Source organism: Styela clava, chromosome 1, assembly GCF_964204865.1.
Source record: "Styela clava chromosome 1, kaStyClav1.hap1.2, whole genome shotgun sequence".
Classification (NCBI taxonomy): Eukaryota; Metazoa; Chordata; class Ascidiacea; order Stolidobranchia; family Styelidae; genus Styela; species Styela clava.
Genome location: NC_135250.1, coordinates 24,675,504 through 24,692,902, shown reverse-complemented (window position 1 = coordinate 24,692,902; position 17,399 = coordinate 24,675,504). Strand labels below are relative to the sequence as shown.

Genomic DNA, 17,399 nt, shown 5'->3' with positions numbered 1-17,399 from the left:
ACTCGTTTCAGACTGGTGGCTCAGTTGTCTTTTCTAGTTCTTGTCTCTATTCAAGGTTAGGTTAGTTATTGTTTTTCCCCCCAAAAATTATATTTTTTGATATTATTAACGGAGAAACGCAGTGCAATAACCTGATCTAACGCAATATTGGCAGAATCGGAGAAAACAGCGCTGAAAATTAGTGGTTGCGCAATAATTAATAACATTTGTGTAGTACCGATTGTTTCCGTCAGCCCTTAACCTGTAAGTGACTATGAACATGTAAATTTTAAATTATCCGTATTCTTTTCCTAGTTTTTTTTTAGTTACGCAGTCTTTCAAGGGTATTTTATGGATTAAAAAGCATCATCTTTGACTCGTAATAGGTACAGGTTACGTGTAATAGGTTAGAAGGCAATTGGAATTGCCTTAGCTGGTTATATACGGTATAATGAAACAATTTTTGGTTTGCTGTGTAGAGATCTGCGCCACTTTGGTATGCGATCTCAGCGGCTGTGTGGTCTCGGCGATTTTAGTATTAACCCAACCCTAATCCAACGATGAGTCGATGGCAGGGTTGGGGTTAGAACTGAATTAATTCTATGAGAATATTTTTATGAGATTAAACGCTTACCAAAGTAGCACTGCAATTGGACTGCGATTGAAATCAGTTCAAGCAAGTGAGACTACGTACCGAAGTATTTTATAACGTTGAGGTAGCATACCAAAGTTGCACCGATTTATCTTCAGTTAAGCGTGATACGTACCTCGATCTTTGGTAATGAGCAAAAAAAAAATTCTCGGCGGTTGAAACAAGCGATCTCTTTCGCTTTGAAATAACATACTCCCACCAATTTTTTCAAATGTCAAACCAATTTTTGCATGTATGTGCCTGAGGTACAATCGAGTCATATTTCGCGTTCAGGTTGTTGTTGTGGCGTGGCGTGCTGGAGATTTCGGGTCATAAATATTGCTTTCGTTTGAGCACTGTTTGACTCGGCGTTAATAGTTAGTCCATTAGCTTAAATACCTTGCTAACGGTATTTGCTACTTCGCGACCGTGAGTGGTATATTAGGAAGCAGGTTTTAAAACAGTTAGAAATATATATTTTTCAGTTAACTGTTCATTTTATCGTTTCAAACGTAATGTAGTTGAAAAGGCAGAATGTCTTATTGGACACGACCTATGGATTCTCATTGTCGAGGAAAATTAAATGAACCAATCGATTTCAAATTTTTTCAATACTTACAGATAGGAGAATTCGCTAGGCTAGAAGGTTAACACTTTTATTTTATTTTTCAAATTTCGTCTGCCATGCCAATATTTGACCCGAAATTCAACTACTACACGTCGCGCTATAGTCCGCTGATGTTTTCGACGAACTTGTTTCTTTCAGACCTTACCGCACTAGTATTGATGTGCAACCTTGTTGGTATATATTTCAACGTTGCTTTATTGTTTTAGACTTAGCATACTAAATTTGTCTGATATTGGGTGAGTTAAATCAAACGGCTATTTTGAATGAGTGATTCGCAGATCTTGCATGGCTGCGCCTGCACCACATCTTTACAAATCTGTAAAAGCATCGTTTACCAACCCGGGAAGAAATTTGCTGTTATCAGATAGGCTGTTATTAGATAGTAAACACAAGTGTATTGCTTTGTATTCGGTATAGTTATACTAATAATCTTCGGTTATTTGGTATCAATGCACACCAAAAACTAAAATCAAACTGCCTAAAAGCCCGATCATTAGTACGAGATAAGGATTCTTTAAACATGAAACAAATTCCGCAACACCGTCTTTGGACTTAATATGTGGTGGCTTATAGATGACCGCAGAATGGAAAGTAGCTCAACTCTCGCTACCTAGAAAAATAAAGATTTTGGCATGCTTTTGCGTCTGTGGTCAGACGAAACGTTACAAAAATATATTCGTGTTAGTGTGCAGCGAGATTCTTGAATCACTTAGAAGTATGCCTATTTAATGTACAATAATCCACCTACTTCGCATGGTTGATTATTAGAATAAAGCAGAGCTTAAAATTTGTTAGTAATTGATGATAATCAGTAAATTTAACTACTATTTATTTGTACCTGAAATTATGGCCTAATCCTAACCTGATACACATACTACGTTCCGGTGTCCGCCATCTTGGTTCACATACTACGGGAGCGCCCAGAAAATTACATTCATTATACAAGTACCTTTTTTCTGTCGCGGCTATTAAACTTTGTTGCATTAGGTAGCAAACATTATACCATTGAGTTGACATCAATCAGCGTATAATTAGCATTCCTAACGACCTTTGGATTTACATTCAATTCATCTTCGCGCCAAACGCGGCAAATGGTCATTTATCGCTTAATTTGTCGGCAAGTTAGACGTCGGGAAGGTCAATAACAGTTTGTCGGCTTCCACAGGGAATAGGCATTGCCTGTTCACATTTTATCCTCGTGAGCTTCGAAAAAAACGTAAATTTTAGTTACATTTCAAAGTTATGTAGTCGATGTCATTAATAGGACATACCAAGAAATTCGATTGAATTTTTTATTAGCTTACGATACCATGAGATAGTACAATGCGCCGACCATCGCGTTATAAGTGTTACAGACCTTTTGCGTGCGGTACGTGCTGTCGAACTTGGCAGCGACGCTGTAGCATGATCAGAATTTTAATATCGCCTAGTAAGGCCAGGTCTTAAGCATAGTGATTAAATGTAGTAATAGAGAAATAATACTTCTTTTAGGTTGCCTTTGCTTAGTTTTAGCTGTCAAAACTTCAAAACGGAAAGGGATTATAGACGTTTTCGTTTTTTAATTAAAACGTTTTAGTATTATGCAAGCTTGCGGGCAGCTAGTTCTACTTACTCGAATTTAGAAAATCGATACTTCATTCTTTAATTGTCGAATAATACTTATAGGAGAATGATTGTATTTAGTGATATACCGGTTCAAAGTGCGTATAGGAACCTGGTATTATCGAGAACTTTGACCTATGGTTATGTCACTTATAAAGTGTTAAATATAAATAGCAAGACAATTTTAAGTTTCGATTGAGATAGATATTTCCTTACTTCTTGCTGGTCTCGAGAATTTTTGAAAACAATGTCCACCATATTGTGGTTTCTCAAGCTAAAAGAGCAAGAGGGCTGTAAGTGATGTATACAGATACTTGAGAAATATGTTAGTCGAAATTTCATGCTGTATAATAAAGGGGCAATTTCATATTACGGGTTGAGATAAATAGATTGTGTTATTTCGTGTCGATTTGTCGGTTTTTCTATGTGAAGCAAGCAATAGGGTACTTGAAATTATAGACTCTGGAGAACTGAAAAAGGTGTGTTAAAGACGCATAAAAAATAACTTTTTCGAGATTATTAATTTTGAATGCATGATTCGCAATTTAATCGGTGTGCTAGTCTTGCAATATGGTAAAATAATTTCAAAGTGAATACTGTAGATACATTTTAAAATCGTATCCCGAATATCGGGGCATATTAGGAACGGATTAAACAATTTTTGAACCAGTTTGAGTTCCGTATTTTCCAACAGGCCTACGGCAACTCAAATTTGACTTTTGCTTTATTTACTCGATGTTTGGTTCATGTATGACTAATTTAGCACATGTATATGTCTTGCTGAATAGTATATTTATTAAACTTTGATGCATTGTGTTTGCATATGAGAGCTATAGTACAGGGGTTCTCAAGTTAAGGTAAAGTTACCCTTGAGGTCAAATTTGACCTATATTTGCTTAAATTTTGCAAGCAAGTTTTAGACTGCCAAATGTGGCGGTACTCACATAGAAGATAGCAAGGTATTCTATTGCGCATCTGATGTTTATATGTCCCCATTGCGGAGAGACCGTCTAGTGCCCTCACTTACAGCACACTGCAATATACAGTCTATCTATACCACAGTTGAGGGGCCATTTTACTTTTTGAAACTACGAGATAAATGAGAGAATAAAGATACATAGCTGACATGGCTATTCGATAGTTCCGGTCATCTGTCGGTCATTTCTCGATACGTATACTTAATGTTTTTGAAATTTTTCACGTTTTGGATTTAACTTTTCACTTGGTTTAATAATGAACATCGTTGCTTATAAACCACGTACACCGTGAATAATTGATATCGTAATACACTGTCGAAAAATTTCAGTAAATTTATGTGACATTGGATGTAATTATAAACTATCTACTATCTATATATAATATCATATTAATATTGGCAATGTGAGATTCATAAACGAAATCATTTCACTCACAACAACCAACCAAATTTAGTTGATTTATATGAATTAAGGATAATTAATAACGTCAAAATGCCAGTTTATTTTGATGCATTTTGCTTTAACTTGTTGGCTACGTGTTATTACGTTCATGCGTCAGGTGAAATTGAACTACTCAAGTATAATATCGATTTTCCTCGTTCTCCTTACTTTAGGGCCTTCAAGCTTTTCACGTTTGTAGCTATCCACCGGATATCCGGTCAGCATGTTATTTGTTCCCATTAATTTCCGTAACGCATACGCAGCATTTCAATAAGCAGTAAATTGTCAACCCTTGCATGTTAAAGTTTACTCCGATCAGAATTTATTGCAAAATTTGTCCACAAATAGCAATATCGTTTAAAAAATTCTGTTGTTATACTGAGAAATACGATTTTTGCAAGTTTTAATGTTCTTACAATCCGATTACGTGGGTTAACAAATTGTAGTAGGAACCCTCACGCATAGCAGTTTAATATTGCGCAATCCTGTAACGCAGTTCATTCCTTGCTCGATTCCAGACTTCGCCCTCCAGTGTCTCAAAAACGTCGTGCCAACTTTGCGACACCGTTCCCGTCTAAAAGTAAGCATATGAAGCGGAATTCAGACTATGTTCTGGGTTTGAATATATAGAATACTTTGGCAGTTTTTAAAGTATTCATAATAAGTGAGATTCATACAATTGGAAGAAGTGGGATACCACATTTTTGAGACAACATCGTTTTTCGAATTTGGTTGCTCTGTGTTCATCGATCTGCTTGCTGTCTTTTTATTTGCTATAATAAAATGATAGACCCATCATCAAATCCTTACTTGTTTTTCATGGAAGAGGTTTTGGAAATTCCTTTTTTATACAGACTGACATTCTTAGTCGACAATGCGTACAGTTCGTTTGTTGGTTTTTGATTTGTTTTCTTAACTGTGAACTCAGAATTTGTTATTTTAGGAAATGTCACTGAATTCTTTTGCTCTAACTGTCATCCAATGGTAAAATCTCCTGAATAAATAAATTCAGATGATTTCAACCAAGTAATACCCCCAAGTAGTCATGTTCAATCAACACAGCCTGAAAAAAAATTTAGTAGAAATTATGTATTGGAATTTTCAATCGACTCCCGACTCCGGGTTTTCAAAAAAATTTGACTTCGTCATCAGCTCCGAGAAAATTAAATTTGACTTTTGCTTGTGCGATCCTACTTAAATGGACTGTTAGAACGCTAGGTAATCATTGAAAGTATGAAATCCGACTACGACTCTGAGAATCCGACTCCAACTACAATGAAAACACGCCAAATTCCCGGCCCAAAAGCTATATATTTAAACATATAACATCAAGTTTTTGGATCATTTACAGTTGGCTTGCCTGGGGAATACTGTCGCCGATTCTACCCTTGACCAAATATATATTCCATTACTTAACATATAAACAACCGTAGTTTAAGTATATTTTATGTTTGACTTGCCTATGAATTATTTAAGTGCCGTTACGTTTAATCGCTTGACCTTAATAGTACGTGTAAACAGTAGTAAATTTCAACATAACTTGATTTCAAACCAACTGGGAATAGTTTCATCTTAATTCTCAGTCATGATAGTAAGGTATGACTCTTTTATGCATTTAATACAATCAATAAGGCTATTGATTAAATTGTTTTGGAATTAGTCTTATCGAATAGGGTTGAATAGTATCTGTCAGAATAGGGCAGGAGTGTGTTCATATGTACCATATGCATCCCAGGCGAGAGAAAAGCCAACTAGACGTTTTAATATTCCGACCCGCTCAATAATGTAGTGGCGTCGGTGCTCCCGAAGTATTCGTACCAAGATTGCGCACAACCTGAATATAGTATGTGTACCAGGTTAGGGTTGTTCAGGTTGTGCGTCATCTTGGTACGATTACTTCCGGAGCGCCGTGGCGTCTTGTGCAGAACGTTGCACGGAGTGAAATCGTGTACATAAATATTTTTAATCAGATAATGAATATAATGTCGTTCGTAAAGCGTTGAAGTTCACAGATTCGAATCCCGTGGGTGAGAATTATACGTGCGAGAGGATTACTGAACTCCTTCCTCTTGGTCGTAGGGTTCGTAGGGTGGTCCACTCGACCGCTGGTCGGTTACGGCTTTCATATGTTTAACTATTGAGTATTAACCATACCCGACACGGACTGGTAACTGTACTAGGATGATTAAACTTTCGTTGATCGACTTACCTCTTCCTCGGGCTGATAATGAAAAACCTATTCCTACATTACATCAACAAATTTTGGCATCGTTTTGATAAAACGAAGAAACTATTAAGTGTAAACTATTGCAGTGTTCATAGATTGACATTAATATGTTACAGACTTTTGTTTAAGTTTCTGCTCTGTTGAATTCCGCATCGATTTATTTTATATGCCAAGATATTTGAGATTTACATTATATTACAATGTAGTACATGTATATGAAATTTTTTGAAACGTTATCAAAGATTCGCCAAAATCGAAAGAAATTCGAAATTGTATTTTCGAATTTCTTTCGGTTTCGGTTGACATTTCGCGAACCACGATGTTTCACAATATGTACAATCCTAGTGCCGTATCTTTGCCATCTAACCCTTAAAATCTTGCTGTACGCCAGCACGAATAAGCCTATATCGTTATTCGAGATAGGAATTTATTTTCGATCAAAAACACCTACCGGTAATCAAGCCGTTTTGGGATATGATGTATAAATTTGTAACGTCTTCCAATTTTTTTCCTTTGATCATACCCAAATCAGTTTATAATGAAATTTCAAAAAACAATCAACAACACGGAAGTAGATTGTATTTTTTTAATTAGTTCCGCGTTCAGATCACAATAGGTCAAACTTGGTCATGGATGAGTTGTCATTTCCGAGTGAATTTTTTGCGTGGATCACGCTTGGTTGTTTAAACAATAATGAAAGACTTGAATACCTTTTCACTGAATGCTAGTTTAATCACGTAACAGATTTTATAAACTGTTGGGCTAACTTTCTGTGCTAAAATTATGATAACGGAAAAAAGGAAGCACATTTGTTTACAGTGTGTTACATTACAGCCTCGTGTTGAAAGCTCGAAAACACTCTGCAAATGCTACAACTACATTTGCGATATCCGAACCCGTTTTCTTTGCTATTCCAATTCGTCTTTCTTATTTAGGACTTTCGTCAGTTATTTGTCTTTGAATGGATTTCTGTTGGACCGACAATTTGTTCTTCTTCTTAGCTTTTACGGGGTGTTTCCGTATGTATATGATGCAAGGATGCTGTAGCAGCAGTACAAATCACTTTTATCTGTCAACAAATGTAAAATCAATTCATATGTCATGCGTCCCTAGCATGTTAGGAAAATAGTAAAGATAAAATTAGTAGGCATTACAATATTTATAATACCTTCTGAATACTCGCCAGAAACGTACATTGTAGTTGTATTTATTGATGCAAAATGCTAACCTGTTATTGTCCGTCACTAGTTTTGCCATGGTAAACATTTCAGGAAATTATCTAATATCGGGCCGTAACAGTCTGCTCGGGATTTGGTAACTCAAAAATGAGCGAGAAAGTCTTAGATGCTATTTTATGTGTAAAATTATAGAATAGCTTCTTCGAATCCGAAATATGCTAACAAATTCCTCCGAACTTTTACCAGCAACACATTAAGTTTTTCTGGGAATTCTTTTACGCCCTGGAATTGACCTTTCGCCTTTTGATCTCGACAAATGCTGAGCTTTTAACACTATCAGTTCCGTCTACGTCATAAAATCCTTTTAGACCGATACGCGTCGGATTCCTACCCTATCTATGGTGGCTTCATCCAAACATGGTTCTTATATAAAACAATTCAAGAGTTTTTGAGTTATATTATCGCCGTACTTGAACTTGGATTCTTCAAATAAGAAGTCAAAACAAAATGCATTTTTGCATCGATCGTACGTTTAAATTGTTGGTGTTTCTTCTTGGCATCGTATGGTCCCGTCAAAGGTAGTTCTCAACATTTTTTGAAAAACTTTTTTGTTGGTATTCGACCGGCCTATGTTGGCGAATTGCGTATTATTTGATTTAATGTGTTATTATCTAATCGCCAAACTCGATTGGAATAAATAAATTTGGAATTCCGCTTCAATGCAACTCCCAACTGATAAAGCTTCCGCGATAGCCTAAAAAATAATCAATTCTTCCAGTCGATAGGAACAGATCGGCGCTTATTCACGAGTTTAATTAAAAGGAGAAAACTGATACACAGCTACGTATTTTGACTACACGATGCTCCATCGAAATACTAATTGCGCATTAGCTAGGTAAGAAAACAGGTGCCAGTATCTGTTTACCAGTCATCTGTATAATTTTATGCTGATTGCAGTACGTAACCTGATATAAGTACGTATGAGGGCTCCAGCGAATCATTATCGAAAAATCTTATGCAGTCTCAGTCTTTTGGTATTGAGCTAAAAGAATTCGGGACTGGCTCAATCGAATTTTGTAGATACCGGAGTCAAGTTTTTTTCATCTCGGAGACGAGGTCAACTCCACAACTCCGGATTCATTGTCATCTTAGCACAATACTTATAACTTCGCTATTCGAGATAGCTGGGAACCCCGTAGCAACACAGTCAGTTTCGCCGGATGATGTTGTACAGACGCTTGAGTTGAGTAATGTATTGTACCGTGATAACCCATGCAATTTTTAACAATTCGTCTAAATATAGAACTGTTTTGTGGACGTTATGGCAATCAGGCGAAACGCCCCCACTGAACGCCTATTCAAGCATGACTCGTTAGCTATATTATCCTTTTCTGGATCCTAACACTATTTCTGTCCTCATATTTGTCTACTATCTGGTGGCTGGTATAAATATGGACGCTGTCATTTGTCCTCTTATTGAAATAACATTTTGAAAATATCATAATATGTGATGTTTCAAAAAGTGTTGCTCATCTTGGATCGTATTTTTAATTAATTTAGTTTTGCCCCATTTTTTTGTTCTTGTAATTCAATACATGAATTTTTGTAAATTTTTTGCGTCGGTGTTGATTTCGATATTCGGAATTTTTTGTCAATCGTATTCGTATATATTGTAACGCAGAAAAATGGTTAGGTCTATATTTTAGAATTTTAGGTGACTATTTGTATTATAATACATGCAAAACTCGTAAGAGCGGACGACTTAGTTGGTCAACGCTTCGAATGTCTATACAGACTAACTTCATCACAACAATGAATAAAAATGTACGGATTCGAAAATTGGATAACCTATATCGTTTACTGCTTACTAGTACGTGCATTAATTTGAATAAGCATAGTAGCAATCACTCGCTAGACTTTTTATTTTATACCTCCGCAGGGAGCCAATTTAAGCCATTTCTATAAATTGATATAATTTTTTTTTCTGGTTTGAGAGTTTATTTAAATTGTGATAATTTGTAGATAACTTTCTATTGTCATTTCGTGTAAAATTAGACTTCTTTGCCAAACATATCGTTCTACATGGGAAACCAACCATAGCATCCAGCCGTACTTATATAGTCGTATTTTTAGTTTTAATTTAGCGTAATTGGACACGTATTGGCTCGAAATAGTCGTGTTAGGATCCTCGTAAACAATATGTATTATTGCAGTACTGAACAGTAAGTTAGCCTATAATAGAGTACTTATAGTACTTGTGCAGTGAGCAATGTTGACAGAATTATTTCACTAAAAGACCATATTTTTTTTTAAATAATGGACGTAGGCATTTTTGACAGTTATTAGGAAGTTAGAATATAGGAAAGGTTCGAATCAAGTACAGACTGACCAAAATAAAACAGATTTACGAAAACGAAATTTATTTACAACTTTAACTTGTGCTTGTATATAATAGAACGCTTTTCACAAAAGTTATGTTCTTTCTAGGTTTCAAATGGCCTGGGTTCTGTTTTTAGGTCACGCTGTATGTTATAATATTATTGATACATGTAAGGTTCAAATATAAGATGATCTTGATACCAAGACGAACGATGGATTTACATTCGTTGATTGTTTCTGTTCTCTTTAGGGAAATTCTTACTGTCCCAACGCGCCCATTTGACATCGATTTGCTTTACCTAAATGACCGATTTTTGTTTATTTTTCAATGTACCAGCTTGTCTAATGCTATTTGGGCGTAACGTAACTCGAACATATGCATTGCAACCACATTTAGCTAACGTCCGGTAGAAAAAAGGCCGCAATTATTTTGGCCAGCGAATAATACTGTTTATGCGCCTCTTTGTGAGTGTGATATACTGGAATACCAAACGGAAGTGGCCATACCACACACTGCTGTTGTTATCGACGTACAGTCAGTAAGGTAGCTAGACTGTGTTAGTTGCTTGTCTGTCTGATCTGAAAGAGACGATCTTTTCCGTCAATACAAAGACAAAACTGGATTATATTTTGAAGTGATATTATACGATACAAACCAGCATCATGAGTATGTTCCCTTTTAAATTCGGGAAGTCGAAGGAATCCTCGCATAAGTCGCCAAAGACTTCCAAAGAAGACCATTTGAATAACAGTAAGTTTGTATTTATTACTATTCAGATATATTAATATAACGATCTACAATACATTATTGTCATTTCAATCAATTTTATTACCGATAATCGTCGACTTTTTTTCTTATTCGTATTTTAGTTTTGGCAAATCGAGAATTTGATTTTTATGCTTCATTAAATAAACAAGTATTACAATAGTTTTATGTCTCAGTGATTGTCATTATTCATTTCAGATTTGTGTTAGGTTATGAAATTTTATTTTAAATAAAAGTATTCAGATCTGATTCCGTTGATCCCTTTCTAAACGGCGTTATTATGCCAGTTACAGTGACTTAATGGTACCGATGTGGCTTAAAATTTTCTTTTGGTCATATTGTAAGACCTCCATTGCTCAAATGAAAATTTGATAATCAAATGTAAATATTTCAAAATATTACTACAATCAAAAATTCAAAATATCGAATATATTTATTTTCGAAGCCATCAAAATATTCAATTCTTTTTGAACATTGGTGTACCTTCATTTTATATACACATAAATACAAGGATCAGGTCTAGTTTGCGATCATTTCTTTCTTCCATTGTATGCTCTATCTATCCGGATAAAACATTTTATCTGATTAAGCATTATAAATAAATGACCCGTACATAATTGTGTCTTATAATGCCACATATGGCCAAACATCCAACCACCAAATCGAGTAATCTCCTCAGAATGCTAATTGCTAATTATACAAATTTTGCAATTCATTATAGGATTTATGTATCTTTAATTAACTACACATAATATGTCCAGTTTGTTTGTTACGAGATAATGAAGGCCGTGTATAATACTATTTGTAATTATACATACCATACATATACGATGCCAGAAGCTCAGGTTATAATTATGTCTAGAGGCTCTAGCCATACGGCTTAACGATCACTGAAGAATATTCAATGAATAATACACTATTTAATTGGTACCAGTCTCAAATATTTAAAAATTGCTACAATAACTTAATGCTTTTTTTCCGTATTTCTACATTTTCATTGTGACTAGCTGCTATAGTTGTCCACATCTAGTTTACATTGTTGCATACCGGTATTTTTTCGTTTTGATCGATTCTCATTAACGAGTTATACTAGTTTAAATTTGAGAGTTCCAAAATCATACTATGGCCTGATACTAATATTTCGGTCTAATTGGTATATATATAATTGTATGTTTGCCAATATGTATGACGTAATTATATTGATGGCGTCATTTTTCAAGATTTATTGTTATTTTGAATATGTGTTCGAATGCGGATTCTTGTCTCCAGCAAGAATTTTCATGTAAAATTGGTTTATTGATTCTCGGATAATCACTGGTCATATTTAAACCGCATTTTATTATTGATGAGTTCTCAGCCGACTGCGATGACTTGTTCGCCATTGGAAATTATGATGCAAATTGGAAATAAAATATTATACTATCCATTTGGGGCTGTTTTTCCCAATCTGGGAGGAATTTTGAGTTTTTTTTTTTTTTGGGGGGGGGGGGGGGGGGTGGTTTGTATTTGCGTATAATAATAATAAAAAAGTCTGAGTATAAGTTGCTCGTAAGTCGTAACACTGGCTAACGGTCTATTAACGACTTCCGCGCAGTACTTCGAGAATTGAAGAGTTTAAAATAGGCGAATGTTGGAATAATTTCTAGTATTGAGATATATGGTAGTCTTAGTCTACCACTGAGATTCCGGGGCTTAGCTTTATTAAAAAGATGGTGATTCAACTTTAATATGCTCTACCAATTACTCAGAAATTTTGGTGAAATGTGCTGTTTTCTTGTGATTCTCTGAGCTTTCGTGATCCGTAACGTTACATTGTATCAAGCTGTGGTTGACCGCGAGTTTGGTGTTTCTCGGCGCGGCAAATAGTCTGAAGTATATTCGAAAGCGTTTAACACCCAGCAGCCAACACGTTTAGCGAATATTCATATATTTTTACCTGTCATTCAAACTGGGCAAGACTGCTTTTTGTTTATGCTATTGAAAAAATGAGCATGTTATCAGAATTTTAAAGCCATCACGAGTCCCAGAAAAAGTCGTATCTGAATTTGTTGTGGATTATATTTGGATTGCACTTTATTTTGCGTTTTTTCAGTAAATAAGCTGATCAAGTAGTAAGCTTTAAGAAATTCTGATCTACTTCAAGTAGTTCGATCCAAAATATCATTTTCGGTATCAAGTTTTTTCGGTGATTTTGATAAAGCCTCTTGAGCCACTTAGAAATGTCACTGCAGGTATTTTATCTGTTATTTTCAAACGTTTTATTCTTAGTTGGAGTTGCTCGTGCTACTGCTCTTTTCTGTCCGCGTTTGTGTCGGTCGATCGGAATACACGAGTTGCAGGGATACCGTGAAAAGAATAAAAACGCTTAAATTAATTGGTTGGATTGTCTTCACCTTTCGCATTTTCACGTACTGTCTTTAATCCTGTAGCAAAAATTCGTATTACGTTTACAGAATAAAACCTTAGGTGGTGTACTGTAAAGACTTTGAACACTTGTTGAAAACGGTGACCCCAAGATAGTACACATGACTGTGGGGTCGGGTAAATTTTTAAATTTTCAATCTACTCTAACTCCCGGATTTTCCGGATTGACAAAAATTTGACTCCAAATCCAGGTTCAAAATCTGAGAAAATTTCGAAAATTTGGCGTATGCAAATCTTCCTTTAATAAACTGTTAGGAACGCTTATTAAACCTAATTAATGCGTTCTAGGTGTCTGTGGAAATTTTGACCCAATGAAAGTATGAAAATCTTAGGAAAATCAAATATTCGACTCATTTTGAAAATACGACTACGCTTTCCACGTCTCAATTAATTCCCGTTATCTTTATGGACTCTCGATTTCATTTGATTGATGTCCGTATCGGGTCGATGCGATTGTGTATTCGGTGGCATATGGCCTGCTTATTGAAGTCCTCTAAGCATTTGAATTCATTGTAATGAGCAAAATCTGCGTGGGAGGCTTTTGGAAGGTCGTTGGAGTTGACATCATTGTATTTAAAAAATGACCAATGCAGATTTACGTAGAAGCGTGAAATTATACTGGCGTATTTGAACGTAATTCCATCAGGCTTTATCATTTCTAAAACTCTATATTGTAGCCTTGCTCTTTATAAGCGCTGGGGGAATTTGGATAATATTCAACCATTTTCATAACTGGTATATTTCAGAGTTTAAATCACTGGAGTGATTGTAATTGGGGTCAAGCCTTATATTGTTATTATGTATACATTTCAAAATGTTTACCGTAATTGTGAATGTTTCAGAAAACAAAATTCCTATTTCAAAACTATTAATTCTTCCCATATTCAATATTTGAATGCATTATCTCCTATCCCATCCCATGATATAGATTGGTTTTTACATGACTACCTAGTTTGTTCGGATGAATGTTAGAATTTACACCCTGCTAAGTGCGAGTCATTTAAACGAACCCTTACTCCGGATTCACAAAAATTTCGACTCGGAATCTAGGTTGAACTTTGACCCTGGATTCAGAACTCCGAATAAAATTTGCTATCAAAAACTGAGCTATATTCAAGCCTCTTTTAATTGCATCTTGGGAATGTTTATCAACTCGAAGTCCCAATAAAATTCTTGAATTCAGACTCTGAATATTTAAAAATGTTGACCGTGGTGACGGCCTCCCCCCCCCCCCCCGATTCCGAGGAGTTTGACAATACAACTTCAACCCCGCGATCATTGAAATCATGCCGGATCTCCAAGCTCTTCAGACAAGAATGTTTCCATTCGTTTTTTGTGGAATGCCGTTATCATCCGTTGGATGGCGCTCTTCGACAATACTTCCAGGCACAAATCCACGCAAGCTAAGTCGATCTAGCATTAATCTATCTCATTAACCTTACGGATTGGTTTTACTGGGATTGTCAGCGTAGCGTCATCTGTAACAACAGTGACGTTAAAGCTGAAATCATTATTCGTCTATCTGCTTTTTAGAATGCAACGCATCATCCATCACCAATTCTAAATGACCGTCAATAAACGAGATAGTTACATATGTTAAAATACAATGTAACACCGTCAAACGGTCCCGTCGATCATTTTCGTCAATAAAATCTGAGTTGACGTAACGGTGACGCAAATCATCGTAATTGTTGTTTGATTCCGACGATCATTGTTACTCGGCCGTCGCTTTGCTATTCCCTGCCTATCTCTGGCCATGGTACAAGTCGCTCGCAGCCAGCACATAGCCGTCTTAACTATCTTAGTATAAAAAGAAAATGTATTTTCACTGGGTATAATGCGAACATTGTTGTCAAACGATTTTGTTCATCTGAAATTTGATGAATTTAATCGTAACTGCGCAGTGTAATACTTATGTAATGTTTGGTTTTGCACATTTTTGTATGTTTTGTTACAGATATCCCCAAATTTTCGTAATTGTATGTTATAGATATTCGTACGACCATTCTTTCAAATAATTTGTATTGCTAATTTGTATGTAAAAACTAAAGCATGAACGATGATTTATTTACAAAACCCAAAATTCAACTGAAAAATTGTAATTCCAAACGATTTTTGAATAATAGTACTGAAACCATTAGCTACCACTTATTAAGATATATCAGTGTGGTGTAGGGATAGTATAATATGGACTCAATTACTTGCCGGATAGCGTCCACCATAAAGCATTTTCTTCAGTGGTCATATAGGTAGCAAATTTGATCTTCAAAGAATTGACCTACACACGATTTGTATGTGTTCTTTTAATGTTATTGTATTTCTCCAGTCAGAATGAATATGGCAAGAACTGTGTTAACTTGTTTTTCGTGTCGTAGTGATAGTATTAAAAGTATACCATCGCTGATAACTCCATTATAATTATTCTTTATCGGTCACAGTCGTTTCGTATCATAGTGACCTCTGGGAATACAAAATACGTTTGTCATTTCGCAACACTCAAATTTACTAATAATTATGTTTCACCAATCATGGTCCTCGTATAATTTATCCCTATTATGTGCGACCCATTCCATTTTATTATCAAAATGATATTCATGAAATTTCTGAAGATTGTATCGGGTAGTCGTTATTACCACCGCTGTGATTTAAATCCTAGTGTTGGTTTTAGTAGTCATTGTCAATTTTCGTAAAACCATATTGCTGTCCGCTGTGGCGGCGTCGGATAAACTATTCGCTCTCTTGAAGTTGTGAGATTGTTATTTTGATCCTAATCGGGGTAGAAAACTGAATAAAAATTGAAGATTTAAAAATCTCGATATCGGTATTTTCCAGTGATGGGTAGAGTCACGAGTTATCCGAATGTCGAGTTTGGGCTGGCGGTTTTTTATCTGTGAGTTCAAGTCATTTCATTAAAATGACACTAAGGATTGGGTGAATGGTATCTCTACTCCTACTCGATTCGTAATAATGGCCTGAGTGCTTTCCCGCCCACAGCGTTGATTCAAAAATATAGAGTTAGTACAGAAAAAAATACTCCCAAATGCATCACTTTCGTCACCGTCACCAATATTCATAATCCATCGTTCGTCATAATACCATTATTTGCGAATATTAATAGGAGCCCAAAGAGATGGATGTAATATAGGAATTTCGTACTTATCCTGGGGGAGAGAAAAGCCGATATGATAACCATGTGGCATTTCTATAAAAGTCGGTAGTCCATTACAAATTGATTTCATTTTCTTCGTCGTTTTCCTCTTTCTCATGATGGCCATGACCTGCACTTTATCTTATGCGAATTTGAAAATATTTTAATTTTAATTGTCAAAAAACTATCAATATAATCAATACTAGCCAAACAATGACTGCCGCTTTACAGATACCTCAAATGTTTGGGCCATTGATCTACTTCATTAAAACCAAATTAAGTTATGAGAGAATCGACGAACTGGGGTTTAGTGGAAAATCAAATGATTTTGATTCAATAATGTTTTCCGCTTTCAGTTCGTGATGCGACGCCGGATTATATTATTGGAAAAAATCAGTGTTCCCTAAACACAAAAGTAACGGCTCAATAACAATACCAACTTCATATATTTTAGTCCGCAAAGGTCGAATACATATTTTATTTGATTTACAATATATTTTTTGATCATTTCCGCAATTTATGTATCATTATTGAATTTTTTCAATATTTTATGTTAATAGGGAACACTGTTTCTTGAAAAGATTATGTTGGAACTGTTCGCAAACGCCTATGTGTACACAAGGCCTTTGCACAGTATATTATAGTTATAAATCGCTGTGAATGCTTAGCCAACATCAAACGTTAAATCGTGAGATATGATTGTATATCGTCAGACGTTACTAGGGATTGTCTTATTGTTTAGATGAAAGATTGCAAGTGTCAAACGCTGCTAACTTATGTAGTCGGCTTTAGTTCAGATAATATTATGGGTCTCGTTTTTAGTTTACTGATCCCTTTTCTTCGATTCTATTTGGATTAGGTCATTTGTCCACCTCCTAACCTTAGACAAAATCGGAAAAAAATTATAAAATTAGTGGCTAGGCAATACCAGTATAGTAGTATAAGTTGCAGTAATCATTTACACCGCGCCGTTTATGCCGAGAAAACGTAACAATTAATGTATTGAGTAAGCGATCGAG

At 35.5% G+C, this 17,399-nt stretch overlaps 1 protein-coding gene across 2 annotated transcripts in view; it reads left to right on the top strand.

Moving 5' to 3' along the window:
- Window positions 1–17,399, top strand: part of LOC120334980 (cAMP-dependent protein kinase catalytic subunit beta) — a 126,466-nt gene that overhangs the window by 88,467 nt on the left and 20,600 nt on the right. The window contains exon 1 of one of the 2 annotated variants that reach the window (XM_039402498.2): window positions 10,363–10,793. The exons of the other annotated variant lie outside the window; for it this stretch is intronic. Within the exon in view, the coding sequence (XP_039258432.1) occupies window positions 10,706–10,793 (88 nt within the window). The 5' untranslated portion in view covers window positions 10,363–10,705. Of the gene's footprint in view, window positions 1–10,362; window positions 10,794–17,399 lie in introns of those variants that run through there. 2 annotated transcript variants of the gene reach the window in all.